Below are 25,924 nucleotides of genomic sequence, written 5' to 3' on the forward strand. Positions count from 1 at the left end.
TCGCTCTATGTTGAAAAAACCTAATAGGCCTTTTTGAAAAATTCAACACAAAACCAATAGGACTCTTGCACTACTGACGTCACACACATGCGATGGTTTGTTCCGAAATTTTGGAATAAGTTTTCATGTGCAGCGAACAAATTAGAAACTGACATAAAACACCCCTCTTGTTCGGAATGAAATCTTGATTAGAATGTATTTGATTGGCTCAGAATATTCAAAATGGGGTGTGTACAGGGAGCATTTTCATTTCGATCAGGCTTTCATATGAATGCATAAATGTGTCCATAGAAATGTAGCCAGTGATTACTTCCATTTGAGAACATTCTTTAGGAAGACTACTAAAGGTACAGTACGATTTGATGTTGTCTTGGTCTTATGACGATGACTGTTTGAATACCAATTGTAATACAACTACAGTACATACATCATAAATGTGTTACGAATTTGTTGTGAACACCTTTTTAGAGCGCACCTGACCTTTTAAATGCAAAATCACATCATATTAAATAAGCAGGTAGAAAAGGCTCGATAATCGAGTGCCTTAACTAGTGCCTTAGACAGTGAGTCAACGCACACGATTTTTATTGTGTTTGTGACATTACATTTGTAGTCAAGTCTTGTGAAAAGCATCTTGCGGTTAGTAAGGTTTTGATGAACCACATGATTGGCTACTACCATCGACGTAACTTTACAGTAACATCGCAAAGTTGGGCTTTAAAAGCAAACTCCATGTAAGGGTTTTACTCATCTCTCACTAGTGAGGCTATCCTCAGACCACGACTGACACATAAAAAAAAAAAAACAAACATTTTTTTTATATTCCTGCAAAGCCTCAGACACAAAAGGAAAGCAAGGCCGTTGTAAATCACACGCAAATACAAAGCTTCCACACAGACAACTTTGTCCGCGTCGTCTCCCTTCGTGACTAAAGAACTTCCAACCTGTAATTTAAGAAACGCTCAGCCGAAGGGATGCAATAAATCTTGCGGCAGCAAAGAGGGTAAAAAAGATGAGGTGCGGGGGGGGGGGGGGGGGGGGGGGGGGGGGTGAAAAGAAAGAATAAAGGCGTAGGCTGCGAGCACGCTTCCTCTTCCGAGGAGTGTAGTGTGCGCGAGGGCGGGGTGTTGGTGTTAACTGATACAAGATCAAGCTGGGTGGTCCAGAAAAGACACATACACCATTTTTGTGTACAAATAAACGGAACCCCCCACTCCATTGTGGTCACCACTCCCACTGCTTTGACTCGACATCTCTGGTTTTCACAGCTGCGCAGCGTGCAATCCCGAACACGCGCACATACACGCTGGGAACACAGAAGGGAGGCGTGAACCCTATCAGTAGAGCCCCATCATTCAGTAGGGCGATTAGAAGCGAGGAGCAATAATAAATGCACCATGTCAAAACAATGAGACTTGATTGGATTGCAGTTTTTATTGAAACACAACCTACAAGGACTGTAAAGTGTGTCACCAGTATCCAGGTTGTGATGGTCAGTTGAGGCCACTTAGATCTCCATCAGCTGGTCTGTGCCAACAATGACCTCATTGATCCTCTCAGCTAAAGACACAAACACAAAACTAAAATGAATATTTGCTGGGGAATGTTAAGGTGGACAACCAACTTATGTTTTCATATTACTATTCAAGATACCATGTTAACATGTAAAGGAAAAAGTAAGTGAACTCTTGGATTCAAAAACTCCTTTGACAGTATTACCCTCAACCAAACCTTTTTCGTAGTTGTAGATGGGACATTCACGACCATTAGGATGAATTTTGGACCCTTCCTCTAATCAAAACAAAAAGAATCCAAAGAAGATTCCAGCAATCCCTGGTGTGTCTATTTTTAAGTTATGCCACAGAATCTCAACTGACTCAAAGATCATGTGTTACATGTATCCCCAGCAGTGTTGTTTTTGGCAACCCTTTTAATTTTTGTTTTAGTCTTAGTCTTTTGGTTTGGACAAAAATGTATTTGTATTCGTCTAGACGAAATCTCATACAAATTTCATCTAATTTCCACTCCAAAAATAAATGTTTCCAACAATTTCGATTAGAGGTGGAAACCTCTTGCTACCTCACAATGCGAGACGATTTGTGATTCAAAGCTCACGATAATGATCTCACGATAAGGCGATACATCGATTATCGATTACTCGGTCAGGAAATCAATCTGGGGTATTCTACAAAACAACTAATAAACAGCAAAACAAGCTATCTTCATCCTTCTGTTGTAAATTCATCTCTAGGAGACGTCCAATTCATTTGAACTGGGAAGGTGGCAGACTGGGAAGGTGGCAGCAAATGAACCCCTCCCATTTTTATTGCCTTCAGTGGCAGCCGATGCCAGGCAACAAGGTAATTTCAGGCCATTTTAGGTCATCACCTGTTGATTTTCAGTCACCTCTTTTTGATTTTGGGGCATTTTGAGGGTCACCTCCTGTTGATTTTGGGGCATTTTATGGTTCAATTCCTGTTGATTTTGGGTTACAGAACAAGAAGTGACCCAAAAACGAATTGGCAGTGACTCAAACTCAACAGGGAGTGACCTGTAAATGTCCTAAAATGAACAGAAAGAATAGTAAATGCCCTAAAATTGGAAAAAATGACTGCGAATGCTTTGGTTTTGAATTAACGAACGTTCTTTCGCCCTTCCCAGTCTTAATGGAAATGAGCGCCGTCAATGGCAGCCATAGAGTTAACTGAGATACTATTATGGTGGAAGATTTTGATAGCAAATTGTTGATTCCCTTTAACAGTGACACCTTTTTAAAACAATATCTCGATACTTGGCATGACGCATGAGCGTACTGATAACCTTTTGGGATACAAAGTATCACGATATATCACACCCCTAAAACATAGACAGACAAGTACATGTTTCAGGTTGGAAAAGGACTACTCTACAACTGAACCATGCCACCCCTTATTATTAGCTATTATTTTTTGGGTGACTCACTAAACACTCAAATAATCAGGATTGTTATGAGGCTGCTGCAGAGCTTGCTGATGAGCTGATCATTTGATTCAGGTGTGTTAAAGGAGGGAGACATGGAAAACAAGCTGGATAGGGGCTCGTAAGGACCTGAGTTGGATACCCCTGCTTTAAGGATTTCAATGAAGTTCAGTGCTTGCATTATTCAATTTTTTTTTACGCCAATTTTTACACTTTTACCGCAAATGAATATTGGTTATAGACTCTTCTAACTACTAATAGTTGGTATCGGTTCTAAAAAAAAACCATATCGGTCTATCTCTACTTTAGACACATCCTTAAAGTGCCTGTGACATGAAAAAGCATGTTTATTTCATAATACACGCGGTATTTTATGCTCCTGAATGATATGGACCGCTTGGATGTGTGTGGAAGCGATCGCTATATTTATTTAGTTTTTTGAATCCCGCGCCAGGAAAATGAGTGACTTCCGGCTTCGGTCTTGCTTTGAGGAGGAGGGCGCTGTGACGTGTACGGTAGAAGACGTCCTCTTCACTATACAGCGTACTGTTGTGTATGGGGACGAAGGATTCAGCTGATTTTGCGGATTAATACGTTTATTTTTCGCATCACGCCAGCCAAACGGCTGCAGAAAAATCATTCTGTATGAGGGAGAGGCGTATGCGCCTTTTTGGAGTTTCAAAAGGATCCCATTCACCGTGGATATTTACTGTGGGACCATTGGACTTACGAGGAAGTGAGTAAACATCTTGTTTTGTATTATGTCAAATACGAATCCAGCGATTACAAAGTGAACAGTACAAACTTCCTTTAAATGAAGGACTACTTACGTTTGATCATTGATAGGCATGTAAAAAGCTGTCCTAATGCTCATTAGCAGCAGCGTTAGCTGCACAACAACTCCAGCCACCCTCCTCCGGGGAACGAACTGTAAATTGCTCTCCGCCGGGCGGTTTGCCGATCCGCGACGACAATAGACAACCGGGTCGTCATGTCAAATAATCCAGGATAGTTATGTGTGATTTTCCGCTTTGAAGATTTTGAAACATCACTCAGTTTGGGTTAGCCTGTCGGCTAGCTGTCACGCCTTCTGGTTTGTTTACATTCTCCGAAGCCGGGGAAGGGAAATGACATATGTCCGATTTAGGTGTCATAAAATATAGTTCGGGAGGTGCGACAGTAAAGGTGAAGTCGACAGTTTTTTCACATCGATACATTCAAAAGAAAATCAGTTACTATGGAAATGAAAATGCCTTGCTTGTCACCATTTGCAGTTTTGTGTTCACACAGACTTTACGTCGTCAACAGTCCATGTCCGCGAAACCAAAAAACTTCCGGTTCACGTAATGTAAATCGGTTGCATGTATGTACTAGGTTGCTACGTTGTTGTGTTGAGTGTTGTTTTTTCTGGGCTGTCACTAAACACAACACGGGTCTGATTAATGTGAGAGAGGGGGTGGATGAGTTGATTTTGTTGTGGTTTTATTGGTGTCGGCTACGACCTACAATAGTTGTGTTCTGTGTTTTCCGGTTGCAAATAAACAATTGGAAATCCTAAATCCCTATCAACCTCCAACCAATACTGGTAAGTACAGCATGTTATTTAATGCATTTTACATTTTTTAAAATGAAGTAGAGATGTCCCGATCCGATATTTGGATCAGATTGGATGCCGATATGGGCAAAAAAATGCGCATCGGTATCGGATCGGAACACGGAAAAATTCCGATTCAGACTTCCAGTCCAGTTTTTTTTTTTTTTAAAGTCCGGTCCGGGTTTTCCAGCCTACCGATTTACATAATCCATTTCAGTTTTTGCTTCGGTTTCCCTAAAATCCGGTCCGCATTTTACGGCACACCTTCAACACACTACATTTACACTACCGTCTCCCAATTTACCGACAGACTTCATCGGTAAAAATGTCAGCTGTGTGGGATCATTTCACCTTAAAGGACGACAAAGAAGAAGAGGCAGAGTGCAACATATGCCACAATAAAGTCAAGCATAGTGGTAAAGCTGTAAGAAGTTTTAATACAACCGACATACCACCACAAACAATATGGGGAGTATGTTAAGAAAACTGAAGACAAAAAGAAAGGTACTACGCAACTAACACTGGCAGAAACTTTTGCTATGCGTGACAAACTTGCACTCGACAGTCCCAAAGCCCAGGGAATAACAAGAGTCATTGCCGAAGAATTCATTCTCGATGACGAGCCATTATCTGACGTAAGTAAAGACGCACCATCCAACACTTAGAACCACGGTACAACATGCCCAGCCGTCATTACATCCTTAGCGATTCGGCCGTGGAAGATTCGAGAACGATTCACAAACATCCAAATTCCGATTATTGAAATATGTCAAGTAAAGCGGAACTAATACACAGCGCGGTCATCAGGACGCAATGCCGTCAGTTTCTCATTTACTTTCGGTACTTTCGGTGCAATGCGGTACTTTCGGGACCGCATTGCGTCCCGAAAGTATACATAATACTTGTCATAGACCCGGGTAATGCCAATGCTCAACTCACGGCTTTAGCTCAACTCATGCCGCTGAATAAAAAACACAAGAATACCTGACAGCTGCTGACACCCGCTACAAACTCCGTCAACGTCGTTTTACTGGAGATAATAGATATCATATGTATGTAGAACTAGATGCTACATGACAGACTCGACTGCGTTAGCAACACTGAAGTATTGAAAACCAGATGCGTTAGTAAATAGCGCCATCTTAAAGCAGGACACTTCCCTAGTAGGCTGTTGTGAACCTTCCAAGCGAAGCTAATTAACTTTTTATCTAAAATACTCCTAGATCGGCAAAATCTTGACTTGAATCTATCTTCAAAACAGTTTTAAAACTTTCACATGTCGAAAGTAGACAGAAGGGAAATTATGGAATAACGGGAGCAATTTTAACAACTTTAACAGTTGATTGGCAAAATTAAATGATTTGAATGTAGTTTAAAGCTGCTGATACAGAATTGGGACTTGAGTAATTTATTTACTGTTTTAAAATGTTAACTTGATACTGAAATAGTCGTTTATTTAAACCTGAGAGGCTTTTTATACAATTTTTGTAACTAATACACGAAACATTAAAAGCATCTAATAGCTTGGGGGATTTGTGGGATTTTCCACTGAGGTTGTTGGTGTGTTTTGCTTTTTTAAGACTGTTTACAATATTATTTGCACGTTTTACTGACTGACTATGCCATTTCTGTTTGTTATTTATAATGTTTTGTGTTTGTCACTGAATAAACAGGTCAGTTTCTTGTTACCAACCATTGTGTGTTATTCAAACTCACCTAATTCAGCTGGCTAGTTGTTATCAAGAGTACTAAAACCTTTTTCAACATGAGTCTGACAACTAAGTAAGGGGGCTAAATAACTTTAAACTTTAACACATGCTCAGATAGTTCGGTATCGGATCAGAAGTGCAAAACAATATCGGTATCGGATCGGAAGTGCAAAAACGTGGATCGGGACATCCCTAAAATGAAGTATTTTAACGTAAATTTCGCCTTTACAGTTTAATCCGACTTATGCGTAAACTCAGGTTACGTCGCCAGCATAGGAGCGAAACTGGAGGAGTTCATAACCCAAAGACATAGCATAGCAATTGTTATTACTAGGGGTATAACGGTCCACAAAATCTCGGTTCAGTACGTACCTCGGTTTTGAGGTCACGGTTCGGTTCATTTTCGGTACAGTAAGAAAACAAAATGAAAAATATAAATGTGCTAGTTGTTTATTACACACTTTTGTGCTTTCAATAATAGGAACATTAGCCTATACAAAGCTAGAATTCTGCTCAAAAAGTCGTGGGTATTTAAAGATAATCCAACAACAATTTGCCTTTCAGACCCCGCATATTGGTCAGCTTTCTTTCTGAAAGAAAGAAGAAAAAAGAAGTCCTGTGCTAAAGAGAAACGCAATCCCAATGACAAAGATTTTAACATGTATTTTACAAATGCAATGCCTCAATGAAACATTTTTTTTCTTACGAACGGTTTTCAAAAGCTTTATTGGTGGATTTTCTCAAGTTAAAGCGCCACACAGAAATTAATAAATTTAATTGTGTACGCAGGATGTGTGATTATATTTATTATTTAATTACAGATGTTTTAGCTCACTTCAATTTATTTTATTTAAATGGGCCATTATTTATTTTATTATGTGTTTATATTTTACAAATGTGATGTAGTATTCATTTATATTGTATATTTTATGTTGTATAACTTTAGTTCCTATGTGAATATTAGTTCCTACTTGTTTTGTTGTGGTAGGAGGATTTTGTATTGAACAGTGAACACAGACCCGTGTTGGTTATTGTTATAGCAGAGAAGACAGCAGTAAATCAACAAAGTTAACTGTGCCCCGATCTACCACTCAAGAGATCTGATGGATTCAAAAAGTAGGTTACGATTGCATATTAGTTTGAAAATCGACCGAATCCACCGTATTTTTACACGAGTGACTTCCAGCCCGGTCCTAGCTACCGGTAGTAGTATTGACGCAGGAGGGCCGCGTCTCACGTCAAATAATCAACTCTGCCGTTCTCGTGCATCGCGTTGAGCCGCTTCGGTGATGCGTCTAACACGTGGCCGCACTGCGACTGGTGTGCATTGGCTGATTGACTTTAACGCCCTCGTTTCACTGCGTTCTCGCGGCGGCCACGTTGTCGCGCCGTTGATGTTTCTTAAATGTCCTACCGTGTTTGTCCTCATTATAGTAGAGAAGACAGAGTAAATATAATCTACACAAAGAAACTGTAACCCGATCGACTCACAGCCTCATAAAGTAAGGGTTACATTACGTTAGAAACTCGTTCGGTACACCTCTGTTCCGAACCGAGGACCCCGAACCGAAACGGTTCAATACAAATACATGTACCGTTACACCCTTAGTTATTACTATAATTAAAAGCATGAACTTCATTTAAATCATTAAATATATATGACGGAAAACACAGACAAGACTGAAAGAGCAGTTTCTGCTCTTGCACTCCTCTTTAAAAGAAACTGCTGTATCTTAAGCCAAAACAACTGTTTTGTGTGATAGAACAATATGTCTATATGCTGCCATAGCAGATTCATGGCGCATTAAGCCCTTGAACTATTTTTAATTTGTCCGTTTTACCCTGAAAACCCAAGTTTACAGACGTCGCGCAACCACTTTTGTTTTAACCCAACCATAAAACTAAGGTAATTAATTATATTTATTATTCTAAATGTCTGTCATTTTTAGCTTAGGATCATAATTGATGTCTAATATTTCGTTAAAAAAAAAAAAAAAAACTTTAAAAAATTATTCTCGCATATTTATAACTTTTAAACAAATGACGTCACAATGAAAAAAATTACGTCTGTAAAAAAGTCACTGACATCGTCCTCATAACTATCGCTTAATTGTACTTTTTTTGTTACTGTCGCATTTTGTCCGATATCTTAGATGATAAATAATTGATCCAAAGAAAGAAAGGAAAAAAAAAAACATTTAAAGGAGTAAATATATGAAAAAGAAAATCTCTACCACTCCTTGATGTTTGCGATTTCTTCATCGCGACCCTTGTTATATTGCCATGTTTCACCCATTAAACCCCCCAAAAATCAAGCTGGGCATTCACAACTGTGTCTTGACACTCAGTGATACATGCTACATGGAGTTTTTGGATCGAAACAAGGTAAGTACGCGATATCTCGTTAAAGTCATGGCGTCTGTAATTCTGTTCTCGCATGCTCTGGCCTCCAGATAGGGTTTTGCGGTTTAAAAAACATTTTTTTAAGAATGCCCTCTAGTTCAAAAAATTTCTTCCCCCAGAAAATTGAGATTTTAAGCTTTCCAATGATGTGTCACACATGCATATCGGACGATTTTGAAATTTGGCCATATTGGAGGTCTCAGAGTGCAACTTCAAGTCACCTGAGTGTTTTCCGCCATATATACAGTGCCCTCCATAATTATTGGATTTATAATAGTTATGTGTTTTTTAGCTTCTAATATTTTTTTTTCTAAATAATATGGGATCTTAATGAAAAAAAAAAAAAGAGAAAAATCCAACCTTCAATACAAGTGCATTTATTCAGTGGGGGGAAAAAAAATCCTGTGATGCTGTGGGGCTGTTTCGCTTCCAAAAGGCCCTGGGAACCTTGTTAGGGTGCATGGCATCATGAATGTTTTGAAATACCAAGACATTTTAAATAAAAATCTGTTGCCCTCTGCCCGAAAGCTGAAGATGGGTCGTCACTGGGTCTTTCAGCAAGACAATGACCCCAAACATATGGCCAAATCTACACAGAAATGGTTCACCAGACACAAAATCAAGTTCCTTCCATGGCCATCTCAGTCCCCAGACCTCAACCCCATTGAAAACCTGTGGGGTTAGCTGAAGAGGAGAGTACAGAGGAGAGGACCCAGGTCTCTGGATGATCTAGAGAGATTCTGCAAAGAGGAATGGCTGAAGATCCCTCTTTCTGTCTTTTCCCATCTTGTGAAACATTATAGGAGAAGATTAGGTGCTGTTTTGTTGGCAAAAGCAGGTTGTACAAAGTATTAACACCAGGGGTGCTAATAATTGTGACACACATTAGTTGATGTCAAATAATTATTTCTTTATGTGGGTATTTTTCCCCACTGAATAAATGCACTTGTATTGAAGGTTGGATTTTTCTCTTTTTTTCCATTGAGGTCCCATATTATTTAGAAAAAAATATATTAGAAGCTAAAAAAAACTATTATAAATCCAATAATTATGGAGGGCACTGTATATGTTGGAAACCCTACATGGGTGAACTAAGAATTATGACCATCACCATAATTTCAAATTTAATGTGCTCTGCCTTATAATACACAGCCCAAAATCACTCTTGAAAATAATATGCTGGTATCCAAGCTAAAAAAAAATGATTTTTTTTTTCTCGATTGGATAAGCGGCATTTAATGCAAGTGTTGAAATTTTTAGGGCCATACAAGTATCGCTCAGCAATTGTACTGTGCATGGATGTTCATGATGCTAAGACAACTGGGGAGTTTTCCAGCTTCACAAATTTTTTAAATCATACTGACATCAATGCAATACAAAGTCTAATTTGTTGCTACAGATGCTTTCTACATCTGAGATCAGTCCCAGAAGCAGATGCTGAGTGGCACATCTTAGCTCATGCTGCCTGCTACCTGAACCTCGCAAAGGAAACAGATGATGCCTTAAAGTATGTCTGTATGCGGCTGCTGTACACGCCTCCATCCAAGCCCCAACATCTGGACTGATCCAAAGCAAATGGTGGACGAGAATAATGTTCCATTCACGCCAAACGGCTTCAAGTGTGAAGGAATCTCATGACAAATGGGTTTTTCCTCAGCTGTGTGAATGGGAAGGCAAATGGGCCGTAGGACATCGAGATTGCAATGACTAGTCTGTAACCTACAGTGCTGGCCAAAAGTATTAGCACCCCGCAATTCTGTCAGATAATGCTCAATTTCTCCCTGATTGCAATGGCGTACCGCACGCAGGCTATTTTTAGACCGTGAAGTTGCATCGTAAAGCGGAAGTAAAGCCAAAGTGGGACATTATAGACCCGCCCTCGCATAGACCCAACGTAAAAAGTGCTACTTTTCTCCGGTAATCTTTCAAAAACGAACATGCCGATCACGCATTGCTTTTTTGGAACTTGTAGAAAAGACTCTAGACATTACGACACATGAAGGATGTTTTCTTCATACGTTTCCGGAAACCAAAAACTCGAGAGGAAAAAATGTGAAGACCAAATCAACTTGCGTGGACTTTAACACCAGCTCGGCGAATCCATTCACGTTTCATATGCAGTAAACAATATGTTGGGTTGGCATGGTCTTTCAGAGGACAAAGAGGTTAGCCATTTTTATATTTTTAACTTTTTTTTTTTTTGCGTAACGTTGTGCCGTACTGCTTCTGTCTGACAATGAATGACCTGAAAAGAATTACAATGGTATCTGACTGCCACTGTTACCGTTTCTGTTATATATATATATAAAACAACTTTAGTAAGGGGGAAGTGTAAATAAATTATAGGATTAAGATGTGTTATCAATGAAAAAATTAAAAGTGTTCATTGGCTGTCACTGAGAAGTATTTGCGATCGCTACACAAAGCTAACTAAATTACCCCCAAGAACAGTAAGAGACGTAGGACAACCAGAGGATATATAAGAAAGACAGGGCTGATGGTAAAGGATAGCTTGTTGAAACAGGAGAATGTCATTGTCAGTCGCGTCGATAAAAAAGCTAAAGCTATGCTTAGGTCGGCTCGTTTTTTTCGTCTTTTTCAGCCTTCGACACTAAAGCCATCTCTTTAACTGAACATTTTTATGTTCTCCCACATCTTTGCCAGTGAATTTGGCACCAGGCACATCATTTTCAGAGAGAATTGGTAGGTTTAACTCTGTAAACATCTCCTTCGTTCACGATTTCCATTCATTTCCTATTAGGGACAAACGGTGGCTTGTCCTTACTTAGCAACAGTAGCTAATGTCATGAATATTAATGAGCGGAAGTGACGTGTTGTTTGCGGTACGCCATTACACATGCTTTGGTAATTATAGCTTCATTTATTTTGCTTGCAATTAAAAAACACACAAGAGAATGGCAAAAATCGTTATCATTTTACAGTACATAAAACTCGGACAAAAGTATTGGCACCCTTTAAAAAATCATGTGATGCTTCTCTAATTTGAGTAATTAACATCACCTGTTACTTACCTGTGGCACACAACAGGTGGTGGCAATAACTAAATCACAATTGCAGCCAGTTAAAATGGATTAAGTTGTACCACATTGAACATGGAGAAAAGAGAGAAGGCCAAAGAACTGTCTGAGGACTTGAGAAGCAAAATTGTGAGGAAGCATGGGCAATCTCAAAGCTACAAGCCCATCTCCAAAAACCTGAATGTTCCTGTTTCTACCGTGCGCAGTGTCATCAATAAGTGTAAAGAAAAACTGACGAGAGATTTTAACGAAAGCTTGTGCGGATGGTGGAAAAAAACCTTGACTAACATCCAAACAAGTTTAAGCTGTTCTGCAGTCCGAGGGTACAACAGTGTCAACCCGTATTATCCGTCGGCGTCTGAATGAAAGGGGACTCTATGGTAGGACACCCAGGAAGACCTCACTTCTGACCCAGACACAAAAAAGCCTGGCTGTAGTTTGCCAAAACTTACCTGAGAATGCCAAAAACATTTTGGAAGAATGTTCTCTGGTCAGATAAGACAAAAGTAGAGCTTTTTCGGAAAAGGCACTAACAAAGATTTAACATGAAAAAAAACAAGGCCTTCAAAGAAACGAACACGGTCCCCACAGTCAAACATGGCGGTGGTTCCCTAATGCTTTGGGGTTGCTTTGGCACTGGACTGCTTGATTGTGTGCATGGCATTATGAAGTCTGAAGACTACCAACAAATTTTGCAGCATAATGAAGGGCCCAGTGTGAGAAAGCTGGGTCTCCTTCAGAGGTCACGGGTCTTCCAGCATGACAATGACCCAAAATGCACTTAAAAAAACACTGGAAAATGGTTTGTCAGAAAGCACTGGAGACTTCTAACGTGGCCAGCAATGAGTCCAGACCTGAATCCCAGAGAACACCTGCGGAGAGATCTGAAAATGGCAGTTTGGAGAAGGCACCCTTCAAATCTGGAGACCTGGAGCAGTTGGCCAAAGAAAAATGGTCTAAAATTCCAGCAGAGCATTGTAGGAAACTCATTGATGGATACCGGAAGCGGCTGTTTGCAGTTATTTTGTCGAAAGATTGTGCGACCAAGTATTAGGCTGAGGGTGCCAGTACTTTTGTCCTACCCATTTTTGGAGTTTTGTGTAAAATGATAATGATTTAATGTGTGTTTTTTTTTTTTTTTAATTCTCTTTTGTGTTTTTTCATTCCAAGCAAAATAAAAAGATATTACTACTGAAGCATTTGTAATTGCAATCATTTTCTGGGAGAAATTGAGCATTATCTGACAGAATTGCAGGGGTGCCAATACTTTTGGCCAACACTGTATATGCAATGGTACCTTTACAAACCAGTGCTTCCATTTAGAGTTTTTTTTTTTTTTTTTTCTGTGACATTGGTTGGTCCATTCTTTGCATTATGTGTAGTGAGTACAATTTTTTTGTCAGTGTTGATTTTTTTTTAGTAATGTGATATGTTTAGTAATAAAGAGAATAGTACTCTATAAAAAATCTAAATAATATATAGAATTACAGTTTATTCATCATGATTTTTATTATGAGCGTAATAGTCATGCGGACAGAAACTACAAAGAGTTTCACAACTACTATAAGAGACTCACTTAGTTGTAGTATTATGAGACGTTATTTTGCAAATGTATCAATCGTGTCAATCCATGTATCTGAAAAACAATCACTTTTCAAGGAAACTATAAAAAAAAAGTATTTTTTATTTTTTAAATATTCACATTTGAACAGAAAATTTAATTTTCACAACCTTATCTTGATTAATAATTTGGAAAAAATAATAAAATACAAATTTTCAAAAACACCATTAGTAAAACTTCAACTGGCAATGCCACAATACAGATGCGGCCGCAAAGCAAATAAAAAGGTAAAACTCAGCGGTTTGTATATCAAAACTGGTAAATCAGTACACTTGGATCTTAAGCCACCACTATAGCTATAGTTCAAAGCTTACCCCAAACTAGACATGTGCCGATTACCGGTTTCAAGGTATACCGTGGTATGAAAACGTCAAGGTTTCTAATTCCGCTAAAGTTTTCCGTCATACTGTCCCTACAGTATTACCTATTTTTTATGTCCCCAAAATGCTTGGAGAAATTCCTCGCTTGCAGCTGCAAGGCTCAACCCTTCCCCATTGGTTGTTGTTCAGTGCCAGTGAGTCAGCTGTGCTACACGATGGTTGAAGGAGGTGAAACTCCTGAACTTTTTCCCCCATCGAATAAAACGAAATCGCTGGTATGGGAATATTTCGACTTCCAGAAAAGTTACAGACGGCTGCGGCTTAGAGGAGGGCCAATGGACATGTAAAACATTTTTGCGGAGGGTGACTGCCGAGGAGGCAATACCTTCAATATGATTACGGATTAATACAAAATTTAAGGTTAATAAACACTGTCATGAACGTTTCCCACCATTTACGAGAGTTACTGTAACTCCAGCGTGTTTAGTGTGTCTAGCGGTGGTCAAACATGTGGTGTTTGTTTCTCTCTGGCAACAGTCTGTGTTGAGAAAGCGTGTGTGTGTGTGTGTGTGTGTGTGCGTATAATGTAAACATGATACGAGTCATACATACGTGCTTTTTATGGAAAATAATTCAATTAATTTTGTTCTGATGGCAATCATGTTGAGCTGTGGCTGTACGCTTAGGCTCACCAAATGGACTGGATTTCATTTTAATTTGACTTAGAGTATTTTGTAATTTTTTAAAATTTGTTTTAACTTAACATTATACTTATGTTCCAATTTGCTAATATGTTTTGAAAATTAAAAGTCCTGTTCAATGGAAAAAAGTTTTTCTTTTTTTTACCCAGATATCTCAAAGTAACATATTTTAAGAGCTGTAATTGCAATACCGTGATATTTTGGTTTAAGGTTATCATACCGTCAGAATCTCATACCAGCACATGCCTACCTATAAACTATATCAATGTTTGCTTTGGGCCTAAAGTTTTTTCAATTTTTCAGTTTTCCACAAAACAGCAGGTGGACCCCCACACATCGACACACAAAATACAGCTTACTGATGGCCATTACTGGCAAGGTAGATTTATACAAAACACATCTTCTATTTGTGTGCATTTTCAAAGCGCACAGCATAGAAGGACTTGTGTATGCATTAATATCAACAACTGACAGCAGTGTGTCTGTGTGTTTGTGTAGAGGTGTGTGTGTCAGACAGTATGGGTGGTCCTTTCCTTCTCAAAGCTTTAAAAGTACTGATAGTGTAATGTCTTCAGCAGCCTTCACTCGTCTGACGACATTACTGCAACACATAAAGTTAAACTTTTCTATATGTTAATGAATGTAACCATCAATTCTTCTTCTCTACCAAGTCATTCAATACTGTCAACCATTCTTTGAAGTTACCATGATTTGTCCTTCCTTTTTATTGCCTGTTCCTATTCCTTTAACCTCTGATCCTTTGCCCTTTCTTTCCAAGAACCAACCAGTTCACCTTTCCTCTTTTCATCCATATCACCGACTGATCTAGCAGCTTCTTTCTCCAGCACTTACCATCTTTCCTTTACGAATTTTGACCAACGTTAGGGTGTAAAATGATTTGATTTACCACGGTGTGCCTATTTTGATGCAACCAAAACAAATATTTCATCGCATATACCAACGTTCAGTCCATTAAAGAGACAAAAGATGAAGCTTTGTCTTTCTCTGACAGGACTTTGGCAGCGCCTCTTACGCACTACAATTATGTAAGCCAGTTTTCTAACATTGGATGATATCATGTTAGCAAACCATGTGCTTTGCCAGTAGTCACAACTCTGCCAAAACATACACGATCTAATTTGCTACACTTTGCAGATGCTCTAAAAACACCCAAAGGAATCCAGTCTTTGTATATAAGTAGGTTACACTTTTATATGTTTAACTAATATTGGAATACTGATATTTCTTTTTTTCAATGCTACTTCAACTCAGTAATAAAGGCCTTATTGTTTTCGACAGATTGACAAAACCTAGATTAAATTTAGTTGAAGATTATAACTACAGCAAGAGTCAAAGTGGTGCTTCTCGAAGCGCTCCATTGTTCATTCAATTAGGCGGTTCGGCGGTCTGGTGGCCCGAGCGTGCGTCTCTTTCTCTAAACGTCCATGTGCGCGCTGGACGTGGCTGGAGGGCGCTGCTGTTGAATTCCGGGTGGTCCTGTTTTGGCCCTGCTCTCTAACCTCTCCATCAATGTGACACACACACGCACACAAACATACACCCACTGAAACTCACACACACACACAAGCTCCTATATAGCTTTGGCTACAAAAAGATTAAGAAATTAAAAAAAAAAAAAAAAAAAAAAAATCGCTTGGTCATACAGAAAAAAGTACCCGTAAATCCTTCACTCGCTGACTCTTCACCTGAAACTCTATAGATTAGGGCTGTCCCAAGCAACAAATTTTCTCCCGATTAGTCAGGAGACTATTTTTACGATTAGTCGACTAATCAAATTTTTATTTTTTTTTTAATTATTTTTTATTTTTTAAACAAATTTAGGAAATTTTTGTTGATGCTTATTAATTCACCAAAACATTTTGGTACACTTAAATTCTTTATTAAAGTATAAATAAACACATAAATAATAATAAAAAAATCACAAATAAACATTGAGGTCAAATGCTCATAGCATTAACTAGTGCAAAAGAATGGAATGTAAACATTCAGAATACTGACTTCGCCTTTCCAACAGGATTAAAAAAAATCTAAAAAAAAATAAAATAAAATCTAGCATTATTATTATAATAACTACTATATATAATAATTATAATAATTACTCATTGCCAATCAGATTTTTCATAAAGGGTGTCATTATAAAGCTATTCTTACTGTAGAATTTGAATTCTGAAGTATGTGGGTGTGGGATTAACTCCAGAAATCGTTATTTATGTTACGAACATGACGTGCTTTTATTTTGAAATGCTCACCGTTCGCTAAACAGTAAGCTTTACACTCCGTAAATTAGCACTTTCGTCATTGCATGTGGTGTCAGTAATAGATTTTTTTTTTCTCTTTTTCATTTTTTCGTTTGCAAATGCTGTTAACCAGTGATCATTCATGTTTGAAGTGTCACCTTTTAACCGCAAGTTTGCGTTTTGGAGAAGACTGCCAATGTTTTATAGCAGGCTAAAGTAGGTTGTCTTTTTTCCTCATTAGCCTCAACGTAGCAATGCTAACGTTTACAGTGTTTAATATACGTAGATGTGTTTCCTTATTTTGTATGTCTGAACTTTAATTCTACGGCATGTTGACGACCAATAAGCATCTGTGAAAGGAACTGGAGTCTCATATGCCATCAACAAGCACGCAAAAATTATGTATGCACGCACGCACACGCCTATAAAACACAGCCGTGAAAATTACCGCCGTCATTTTTATTTACCGTGTGATAAATGGACGCATTGCATATCGCGACAGGCTTAGCAACTTCAATAAAACATGTTGTTCGTTAGTTAGATGGACTTCGGATCTGCGAGCTTGTTGTCTGCTGTCGTCTTCCAAAATTACAACTGGGTGACGGCGCTTTAGGTGGTCATTCACGGCCGACGTGCAGCCAAGCTTGGCATTGAAGAGACAGCACACACAGTGTACCCTCCTTTGTTTCATTGAAATAAGTCAATGTTTTGGCCACACTGGTGCGCTTTTTTGGCTTTGTGCCGCATTCCCTGCTTGGATACCGAGCGTCTGACATTCTCAACTTTCCAAGCATATTTTCTTTTCAACCCTTCATTAACCATCGACGGGATGTTGTGCTCGTCGACGCATTCACGTCATCGATGACGTCGACTACATTGACTAGTCGGGACAGCTCTACTACAGATACAATGTGCTTTAAAGAAAAAAGAAAAATAGAACCATTTACTACAGGTTGGTAAAAATTTAAGCATTTTAAATCATTGTTAAAAATAAAAACTGTCTGTTAAAATACAGGCCAGAAATTGTTTTGATTTAAAACTTTGTGAACAATAACATTGCATTTTTTGGTGGGATGTGTGTTTTTAATATCTAACAATGGTTGCTCACCTCCGGGTTCAATTCGTTGACCGCTTCCCACCAGGCAGTATTTGAGGTCCGAGCCACGGCCAATCACAGCGTTGCTACAGATCACGCTGCCCTGAATGTTGCACCTGGAAAACAGCAGTTAAGATGTTCATATCTTTTTTCAGGTGTTTTTGTTTTTTTTAACATCAGGTAACAACGGCACGGTGCCTGACTAGCTAGCATGCCGAGATCAAGGATTTAATCCCGGGCGCCGAATTTACTGAGTGGAGTTTGCATGTTGTCCTCTATGATTATGACTGTATGTTAGTATAGAAACTAAGTATTTAAAAAGACTGTAAACAGTTAAAGATTTTGTGCATCATGTTTAATTCATTGTGAGTCCTGCGAGTGGTGCAACTTGGCCACTGGGGGCACTATAATACAGTCATGGCAACAAAAGACCATTTTTACAACTACTGTAAAAGATTTAGTCAAGAATTATTAATTGTTATTCAAAGAAGGTATAGAAAACATGCATGTGAGTCATTATATGTTCATGTTGTTTCACTGGGTTTAAACATCGGTTAGCTAGAGTTTTATAAAGATGCAACTATCAATGCTATCTGTTAGCCATGTACAGTGTTTTAGCATTGAGCTAGTGGAAGGCAAAAACACAAAAAATGTGGTTGTTTAAAATACAGAAATGTAATTGTCTTTGTTTTGTGTTGAATTTGGCAGTAAACTTCAACTAGGAGTGGCATTAAACAGCACGTAGCCTTGGTTTTGAAGTGTTGTTTACTCTTTACTTAACTGATGCTTTTTCTGTGCGTTAAATGTAGAATTTCTGCTCACAAATCAAAGCAAAGAAAAAAGTCTTGAAATTTGCATTTTGAAAAACCCTTAGTTGGATCACTTGTACTTGGAGGCGCCACAGTAACTAATCAATTACCCATTACCCATAGTAACACCACCCTATTAAGAATTAAGTTCCTTCTGTAGAGCTCATTGGTGTTTGATGTATTTCCCAACATTTGGACTCCTCAGAAGACTGAGTTTGACAAACGAAGTTAGGAGTTAAAGGGTTTTTTCACTTGGGTCCAGTCATGTCAAAACCATGATTTCCTCACTTTACTCTCTTAAGCGCCCGAAGAAGATTTGTTCTCGTTAATTCCTCCAAAAACGTGTGTACACGTGCCCACGTACACAGAGTTCCAGGCAGTCACATTGGGAGCGGTCCAGTGCGACCACAGCTTTCCACCAGGCAACGAAATTGATATTGTGCCATGTCAGAGGTGAGTGTAACATCAGATCTGTTCACACCGTCCACCTGCTCTGAAAGGTTCAATATCAAGAATCCCTACTCTGTCTAATGACACGACATTAGCATTTATATTAAAGAACAACAAGAGCGGGCATATGCGCTGCTGTGTTTTAGGACCTAGCGGGGGCTGTAGCTCCCACCTAAGTTGGCGTTGCTGACCCAGCGCGCATGCTTGCTTTCAGCCAAACCATAGCCATAAAATTTTTGGGAGAGGACATACAGACGGTCTTGTGTGGCTGAACATGGAGGCTGTCTATGTGTGTGTGAAACGTTTGGGATGGAGAATGTGTGTGTACGTGCTTCAGTAGCTTGGGGAGACTAGTGGTGAACACATGTTGGTCTTGCCCGGCACAGTGACGCACACACACTTGGCCCTCTGTAGCTCCCAAACAGACAGGTTTGTATTGGCACGTTTCATTCAGGTGGTTAAGCCAGGAAAGAGCGCAAGAGCGTGTGTGTTAGTGTGCGTTTCAGTGACTGCCATGGAGGTGGTGGTAGTTGGTGATGGGAGATTACAAGAATCCCAGTTTTGTAACACTAGCGAGAGACGGGGAACGAGAGACCACCAAAGAAGTTTCAAAGCTGAAACACCACTAATTACGAACACCAGGGCTCCTCCTTGCCATGACCACCCCATCCTCTTTCTCTCACACACACACACACACACACACACACACACACACACACACACACACACACACACACACACACACACACACACACACACACACACACACACACACACACACACACATCAACCCCCACCTCCTGTTCCACCCCCCTGTAAAGTTGACCCCTACTATCCCCCTTCCCAAACACGCAGCGCTTTGTCAACAAGCTCTGGTCAGCTCCAAACAAAGAAACCAGAAATGCGAGGGGTTTCGCCGACATGGCCAGGGTCTGCTAATCCGCTCATACTGGCTCTTTCTTCCTTTCTTTCCTTCTTTCTCCTTCCTTCTTATGTCCCTAACGAAAGAAAGGAAAGAATTGCAATTTTCTCCCCGGAGTCGAGCTTGCTTTGGCACTTTCTTTCTCATCTCGCTCTCTCTCGCGCTCATTCATGCCTTTGTGCATGTGCCTACGTGGCCTCGATGAGGGTCCCCACGTTGGCTGGCTGGGGTCCTCGAGAGGTTTTAAGAAGCGCTGCAGAAAGATGGAGGGACACGAGGGAGATCGCGTTGAGGCCTCGTGAAGAGAAAAGAGAGAAAGAAAAGAAGCGGACCCTTTGAATAAGTGCATTAAAGATCCAGACTCCAGGCCAAGATGAATCTCTTTCCACCAGAACGGAGAGCTGATTAATCTACATGTTAATTCTACAGTAGATTCTTGCTTCTTTCAGTACAAGCACTTTCTTGTTGCAGCTGCACGAATGAGTGACTTGGCGTCATGATGACATCAGTGAAATATGTGCGGCATCGCAGATGATCCCAGCGTGATTTGATTCACTCATTACCTCGGCAAAGAAGGTTTTTGTTGTGCTTGGTTGTTTGCGATTAAGATTATGCAAAAACTACTGAACCGAATGTTTGTAGAGGCCAAAAAAGAGCCAATCCAATTTTGTAGAAAGGTGAAGAGCCATGGTTCTTTCCCTTCTGTTTTGGTTAAAAGTAAAGTTATTGGACCGAAAAGAGCAAATATTAATTAAAAAAAAAGTCATAATTTTTCATTAAGATTTTTTAGTAGTACAATAAAAGTGTCATGATATTAAGGCATATTTCCATAAAGTGAATATTGCTGGAAAGAGACAGAACATTATGGCAGGACGTTTTTTTAATGATGTGTGAATGAAGGACCTATGTTATTGGGATTTGTTTTTAAGAAATTCTGAGTACTAGATAACTGGAAAAAAGGTAAGTATCAGAGAAAAGTTGTAATGCAGCAAGAATAAAGTCATAATATCGTGAAGAAAAAGTTGCAAACGTTATGATAAAGGGGTAATATTAAAAGTGTAAATATGAAAATAAAGTCTAAATGCTCCAAGCAACAAGGTATAAAACAACAACAACAACAACAAAATACTCAATAGAGAAAAAAACTGTTTCATTTAAGTTGTAACATCATTAGAGGTTGACAGATATGGGTTTTCAAAGGCCGATACAAATGTTATTATTTTTCTTCGCCGATTCCCAATGTCTAAAGCTGATATTTGAGGCCGATGAACTTTTTGTTTCAAAGCAAGATGATTATGAAAGGAAACACTCATTATATAAATGTATAGATTTGATATTTCTTCTTCTACCTTTACACTCTGCTACTACCTTTTGTAACACTGGCCAATAGGTGGGGTAAAATCAAAATTAACAAAGATCATCACCCAAACAGTGAACATAACAGTTATCCTGTTATATCGGCTATATATTGGCTGATATTGGCCGATCATGGAAAAAAATCAATTTATCGGCCGATATATCAGCCAGCCAAATACAGGGAGTCCGTGGGTTACGACGTACCCGGCTTACGTGATTTTGACTTTACGATGCTGGAGTCTCGTCCGCCATTTTGTCTCTAGTGTTTTTTTTTTTTCCTTTTTTTTCCTGATGTCGCCTAATGCCCCTTTTGGACTTATATATCCCACTAAACTCCCATGTAATGTGACTCCGGATTTACCCGTGTCATGGCTTTCAGACATGGGGAGATGTACCGGGATTCACTCGGGTTGGACACTTTCAGACCTGTACCCTGTTGGCAACTCAGCGCTTTCTGTGCGGGGAGGGTGGGGGACGGGATTTTATAACTTGGACCTTATGTCATTTTTAATCAGCATTTGCAACAAAATAAACAACACATTTCCAACGATAGACGATGGACTGTCTTTTCCTCTGCTCTAAGACCCTGTAGCAATTTAATTTCTTTATGTTTTCAGATTAATTTTGCAATCTTTCCAGTTGCCGTTTTGATAAGAGATTATCGACTGGGCCGATTATCGGCGCCAATATTTGCAGATTGGACATATATCGGTATCGGCCCATTTTCTTTTCTTTCTTTTTTTTAATCCGACCGGCCGAAATGAAAAAATGTATTTAAAAATGGGTTATTTCGGTTCAGATGTAGCCGCACCTCTCTTTTTCACTACTATTCACCCGTCCTCTAATTGGTTAAATGGTAATGGTAAATGGAGTTACACTTGTATTGCAACTTTCCACCTTTTAAGGCCCTCAGAGCGCTTCACACTATATCCTCATCTACCTATTGGTGACGCACCAGGGTTTAGTATCTTGCTCAAGGATACTTAGACGCGGTCATCAGGACTTTTTCAGGAGATATTTCTGAGTATAGGAAATTCAGGAACTTCTGAGCTATCATTTCCTATTTGTGTAATTCAACAAACATGCTTTAGGCATTTCAATTAAGTTCAGTGTTTGCATTATTATTTTTTTCATGCCAATTTTTACACTTTTACTGCAAATGAATATCGGCTCCAAAAATCTGTTATCGGCCCCTCTAACTACTAATAATCAGTATCAGTCCTGAAAAACCGATTTCGGTCGATATCTAATTTTGATAATTTCGACGTTTATTTACAGATTTTCGTCTTAATGTGAAGAAAGAAAATGACGTTTGGCCCGCCACGATATTTACGTCATCAGCCATCGCGCTGTGATCCAGGAATTAATCGGCTGCTTTCATACATGCCGCGTCCCGGTTAAATCCCGGATATTATACTAGGATGTGACCCCGTAAATGTCCATGTCATCAGCGTATGTCTAAAAGGTGCTTAACAGTAACACCTCGCAGCATCGATGGTAAGTACATTATCTTATTTTTTTTTTTACAGTATTAATATGACAAATAATGGCGGCGCGGTGGTCGAGTGGTCAGCATGTCCGCCTCACAGTTCTGAGATCAAGGGTTCTCCCCGTGCCTGCGTGGGTTTTCTCCGGGTACTCCGGTTTCCTCGCAGATCCCAAAAACATGCATGGCAGGCTGATTGAAAACTCCAAATTGTCCATACGTGTGAGTGTATGCGTGAATGGTTGGTCATCTCCTTGTGCCCTGCGATAGTCTGGCAACCGATTCAGTGAGTACCCCGCTTACTTCCCATAGTTAGCTGGGATAGGCTCCAGCATCCCCGTGACCCCCGTGAGAGTAAGCGGCTTGGAAACTGAATGAACATTGAGCGATTGATTTACTTTGAGCAGTAATAACAAAAACAACAAGAGTAGGGGGAAACAAATAACAATAATAACAGTAATGTTGATTATAACAAAAAATAATAAATACATACATACGTATCTCGAAAAGGAGTGGGAAGAAGCCGAGCTTTTTTGGGTTCCACCCCCAATTCACTCCCCAAAAATTCAATGTGAATACAGTCACTTCCCAATAACGTCATCATCACCACACTATCACCACTGCCATCACTACCACCGCCATCATGGTCATCATCACCGCCGTCCCCATATATTGATTGTACATTCAAAATTCATAATATATGCAATAACAGCTTTACTGGTGCTCATGGTGGTAATTGTTGAAATGTGTATTATTCATTATCCAATGTTACTTATGGATCTGCTGCCAGAGGGAAAAAACCCCAGGTAACAGGACCACTCATTGCTACGTGTCCTAGCTGTGGATTAAAAGACAAGATTTGGGAACCTGTGCCAAGGGGTTAGCCTCCAGCATCAGAACTCACCCTTGCCAGCCCTATACTCCAAGTTCTATTGAATGTGTAGACATATAAACTTGTTTGCATGCTAGTTTTCATCTATATAGACATGTACAACCATTTAACTATCGCCATCAGCACCGGCATTCTATTTTACTCAAAGAATTGTTCATAAAGATTAGAGCAATAGTGACAACACCAACGATGAAAATGACAGTTATGGCCACAACAATAATGACAACGATGGCAACAACAGCCATGATAACAGTGATGGCATCAATGATGACAACAAAACATTTATAGGACAACTATATTCATCATAATGATTACATAGATAATAATAATAGTTGCAGTGATCCTAATAATCACAACATATCAGTACTAATATGTATAAGTAACTATTACACATGTAATAATTATTGTATATAACATATATGACGAATACAATAAAGTACACAACAATATGTTGAATAATACGTGGTTTTGGATAGTTATTTTGAGATCTAGGGGTATTTAAAGGATTAATTCCGACCTACGCGGAAATTCGGGTTACGTTGCCAGCGTAGGAACGGAACTCGTTCGTAACCCGGGTACTACCTGTATATCTGCCTACCTTTATAAGAAAAATCCTTACCCAATAAGTAGACATAACAGGTATCCTATTATATTTGCTATATTTTGGCTGATGGCCGATCTTGAAACAAGTCCATAAATTCGCCCGATGTATCAGCCAGCCGATATATCGATTGAAATTTTAATCTATTTAATCTTTTAAAATGTAGGCGCGTTCATATCTTTGAAGATATGCATCCCCCATCTGCAGAGATAAAACCCTCTCGTATCTTAAAGCCCAAAGTGTTTTCAGATTTGCTCGGCAGGCTTCCATCCCCTCATTTCCTAAATGGCGCAGGATTTTACTGTGTAGAGTAACAAGGGTTTATAGTGTTCTGCAAATTCCATAAGCAGTGGGAAACCTGGTGTGGCCAAGTAAATTAGCGGTCAAATGAGATATTGGGATGTTGTGTGCTTCACTTCAGCAGCTCTGTGTTTGTTTGGAGCTGGCCTCTGGCTGGTCGCACACCAATAGGCACATTGTGGGCCTAGTGCGCCTTGTTCGACCCCTTGGAGCGTGGAAAACAAAACCTGCGACACCTCCCATTTACAAAGCATCTGACTTAACGCACACACATACACCCAGACAACATTGACACATATTCGAATTGGAAACAGTTGATTTCTTTACATTGAATGGTAAGATATGTAGCAATTGAAAGGTGACAAGAGCATTGAATCAGTAGTTGCATCGGGTGCACCGATCAATTGGGGTTCGGTGATTGGTCAATCATTAAAAACATAACGGATTTGTCCGCAAATCGCTTCTAAGGTCAGTCAGCAACGTTAGTCCGCAAGCATTTGGTCGCAGACATTCGTGGTAGATACTGTAAGTGCATGTGTTAGGTATCTTCATACTCGTGACCCCATTATAATGTTCTAGGTATGAAGTAAAAGGAAATGTCTGTAAACCCTCTATGTAAACCACATATGAAAATGTACAGATATTTTTTGCTGCTTTGAAGGTTCTAGTGAGTGCAGTAGCCTCCATCATATCTAAATGGAAGAATTACTGATACACCAGGACTTTTTAGAGAGTTGGTTTGTGGTTTCGTTTCCCATCTAAACTGAGCAATCAGTAAGGAGGTGGCAGTCAGGGATGTGACCAAGATATCCAGCTGTGGGAGAGGAGAACAACCTTTTTTACAGCAGCCCACCAATCAGGCCTAATGGTAGAGTGGCAAAAAGAAAGCCATCCATTAGTAAAAGCCATCTGAAGGGCTTTCAGAGCATACAGAGAAATAAAATCCTCTGGTTGGACAAGACTAAGATGAACTCCCTTGCGTGAAAGCTTCCCAGACACTGTTCATCACCTGACAAATACCATTCGTACAGTAAAGCAGGGTGGTGAAAGCAACATGTAGAGTTGTCTTTCAATGGGAGAAACTGAAACAAAAAAATTGCGTTGAGGGAAAGAAAATGAAGAAATATACAGAGACATCCTGGATGAAAGCCAGGTCCAGATTTCTCAGGACCTCAGACTGAAGCAATGGCTCACCTTCCAATACGACAAAAAACCTAAGCACACAGACATGACAGTTCAGGGAAACTATGAATGTCCTTTAGTGGCCCTGTCAGATCAAAAGTCTCTGGAGTGATATGAAAATGGTACGCACCAATGCTCCCAATCCAACCTTATGAAACCCAAGACATGTGTGCCAAGAATGTGGAATCATATTCAAATTGATTTGGGGCTAGAATTAGGGTTGTTCCG

The 25,924-nt window shown here is 39.5% G+C and overlaps 1 protein-coding gene across 4 annotated transcripts in view; it reads right to left on the minus strand.

Moving 5' to 3' along the window:
• Nucleotides 1–1,414: 1,414 nt before the first annotated feature.
• eif2b3 (eukaryotic translation initiation factor 2B, subunit 3 gamma) overlaps nucleotides 1,415–25,924 on the minus strand; it is a 70,560-nt gene continuing 46,050 nt past the window's right edge. For all 4 annotated transcript variants that reach the window (XM_057858257.1, XM_057858258.1, XM_057858254.1 and 1 more), the window contains 2 exons: nucleotides 17,711–17,814; nucleotides 1,415–1,560 (listed from right to left, as the gene is read on the minus strand). In XM_057858257.1, coding sequence (XP_057714240.1) covers nucleotides 1,508–1,560; nucleotides 17,711–17,814 — 157 coding nt within the window. In that variant the 3' untranslated portion in view covers nucleotides 1,415–1,507. The remainder of the gene's footprint in view (nucleotides 1,561–17,710; nucleotides 17,815–25,924) is intronic.

Source organism: Corythoichthys intestinalis, chromosome 14 (genome assembly GCF_030265065.1).
Source record: "Corythoichthys intestinalis isolate RoL2023-P3 chromosome 14, ASM3026506v1, whole genome shotgun sequence".
In the NCBI taxonomy this organism is placed as follows: domain Eukaryota; kingdom Metazoa; phylum Chordata; class Actinopteri; order Syngnathiformes; family Syngnathidae; genus Corythoichthys; species Corythoichthys intestinalis.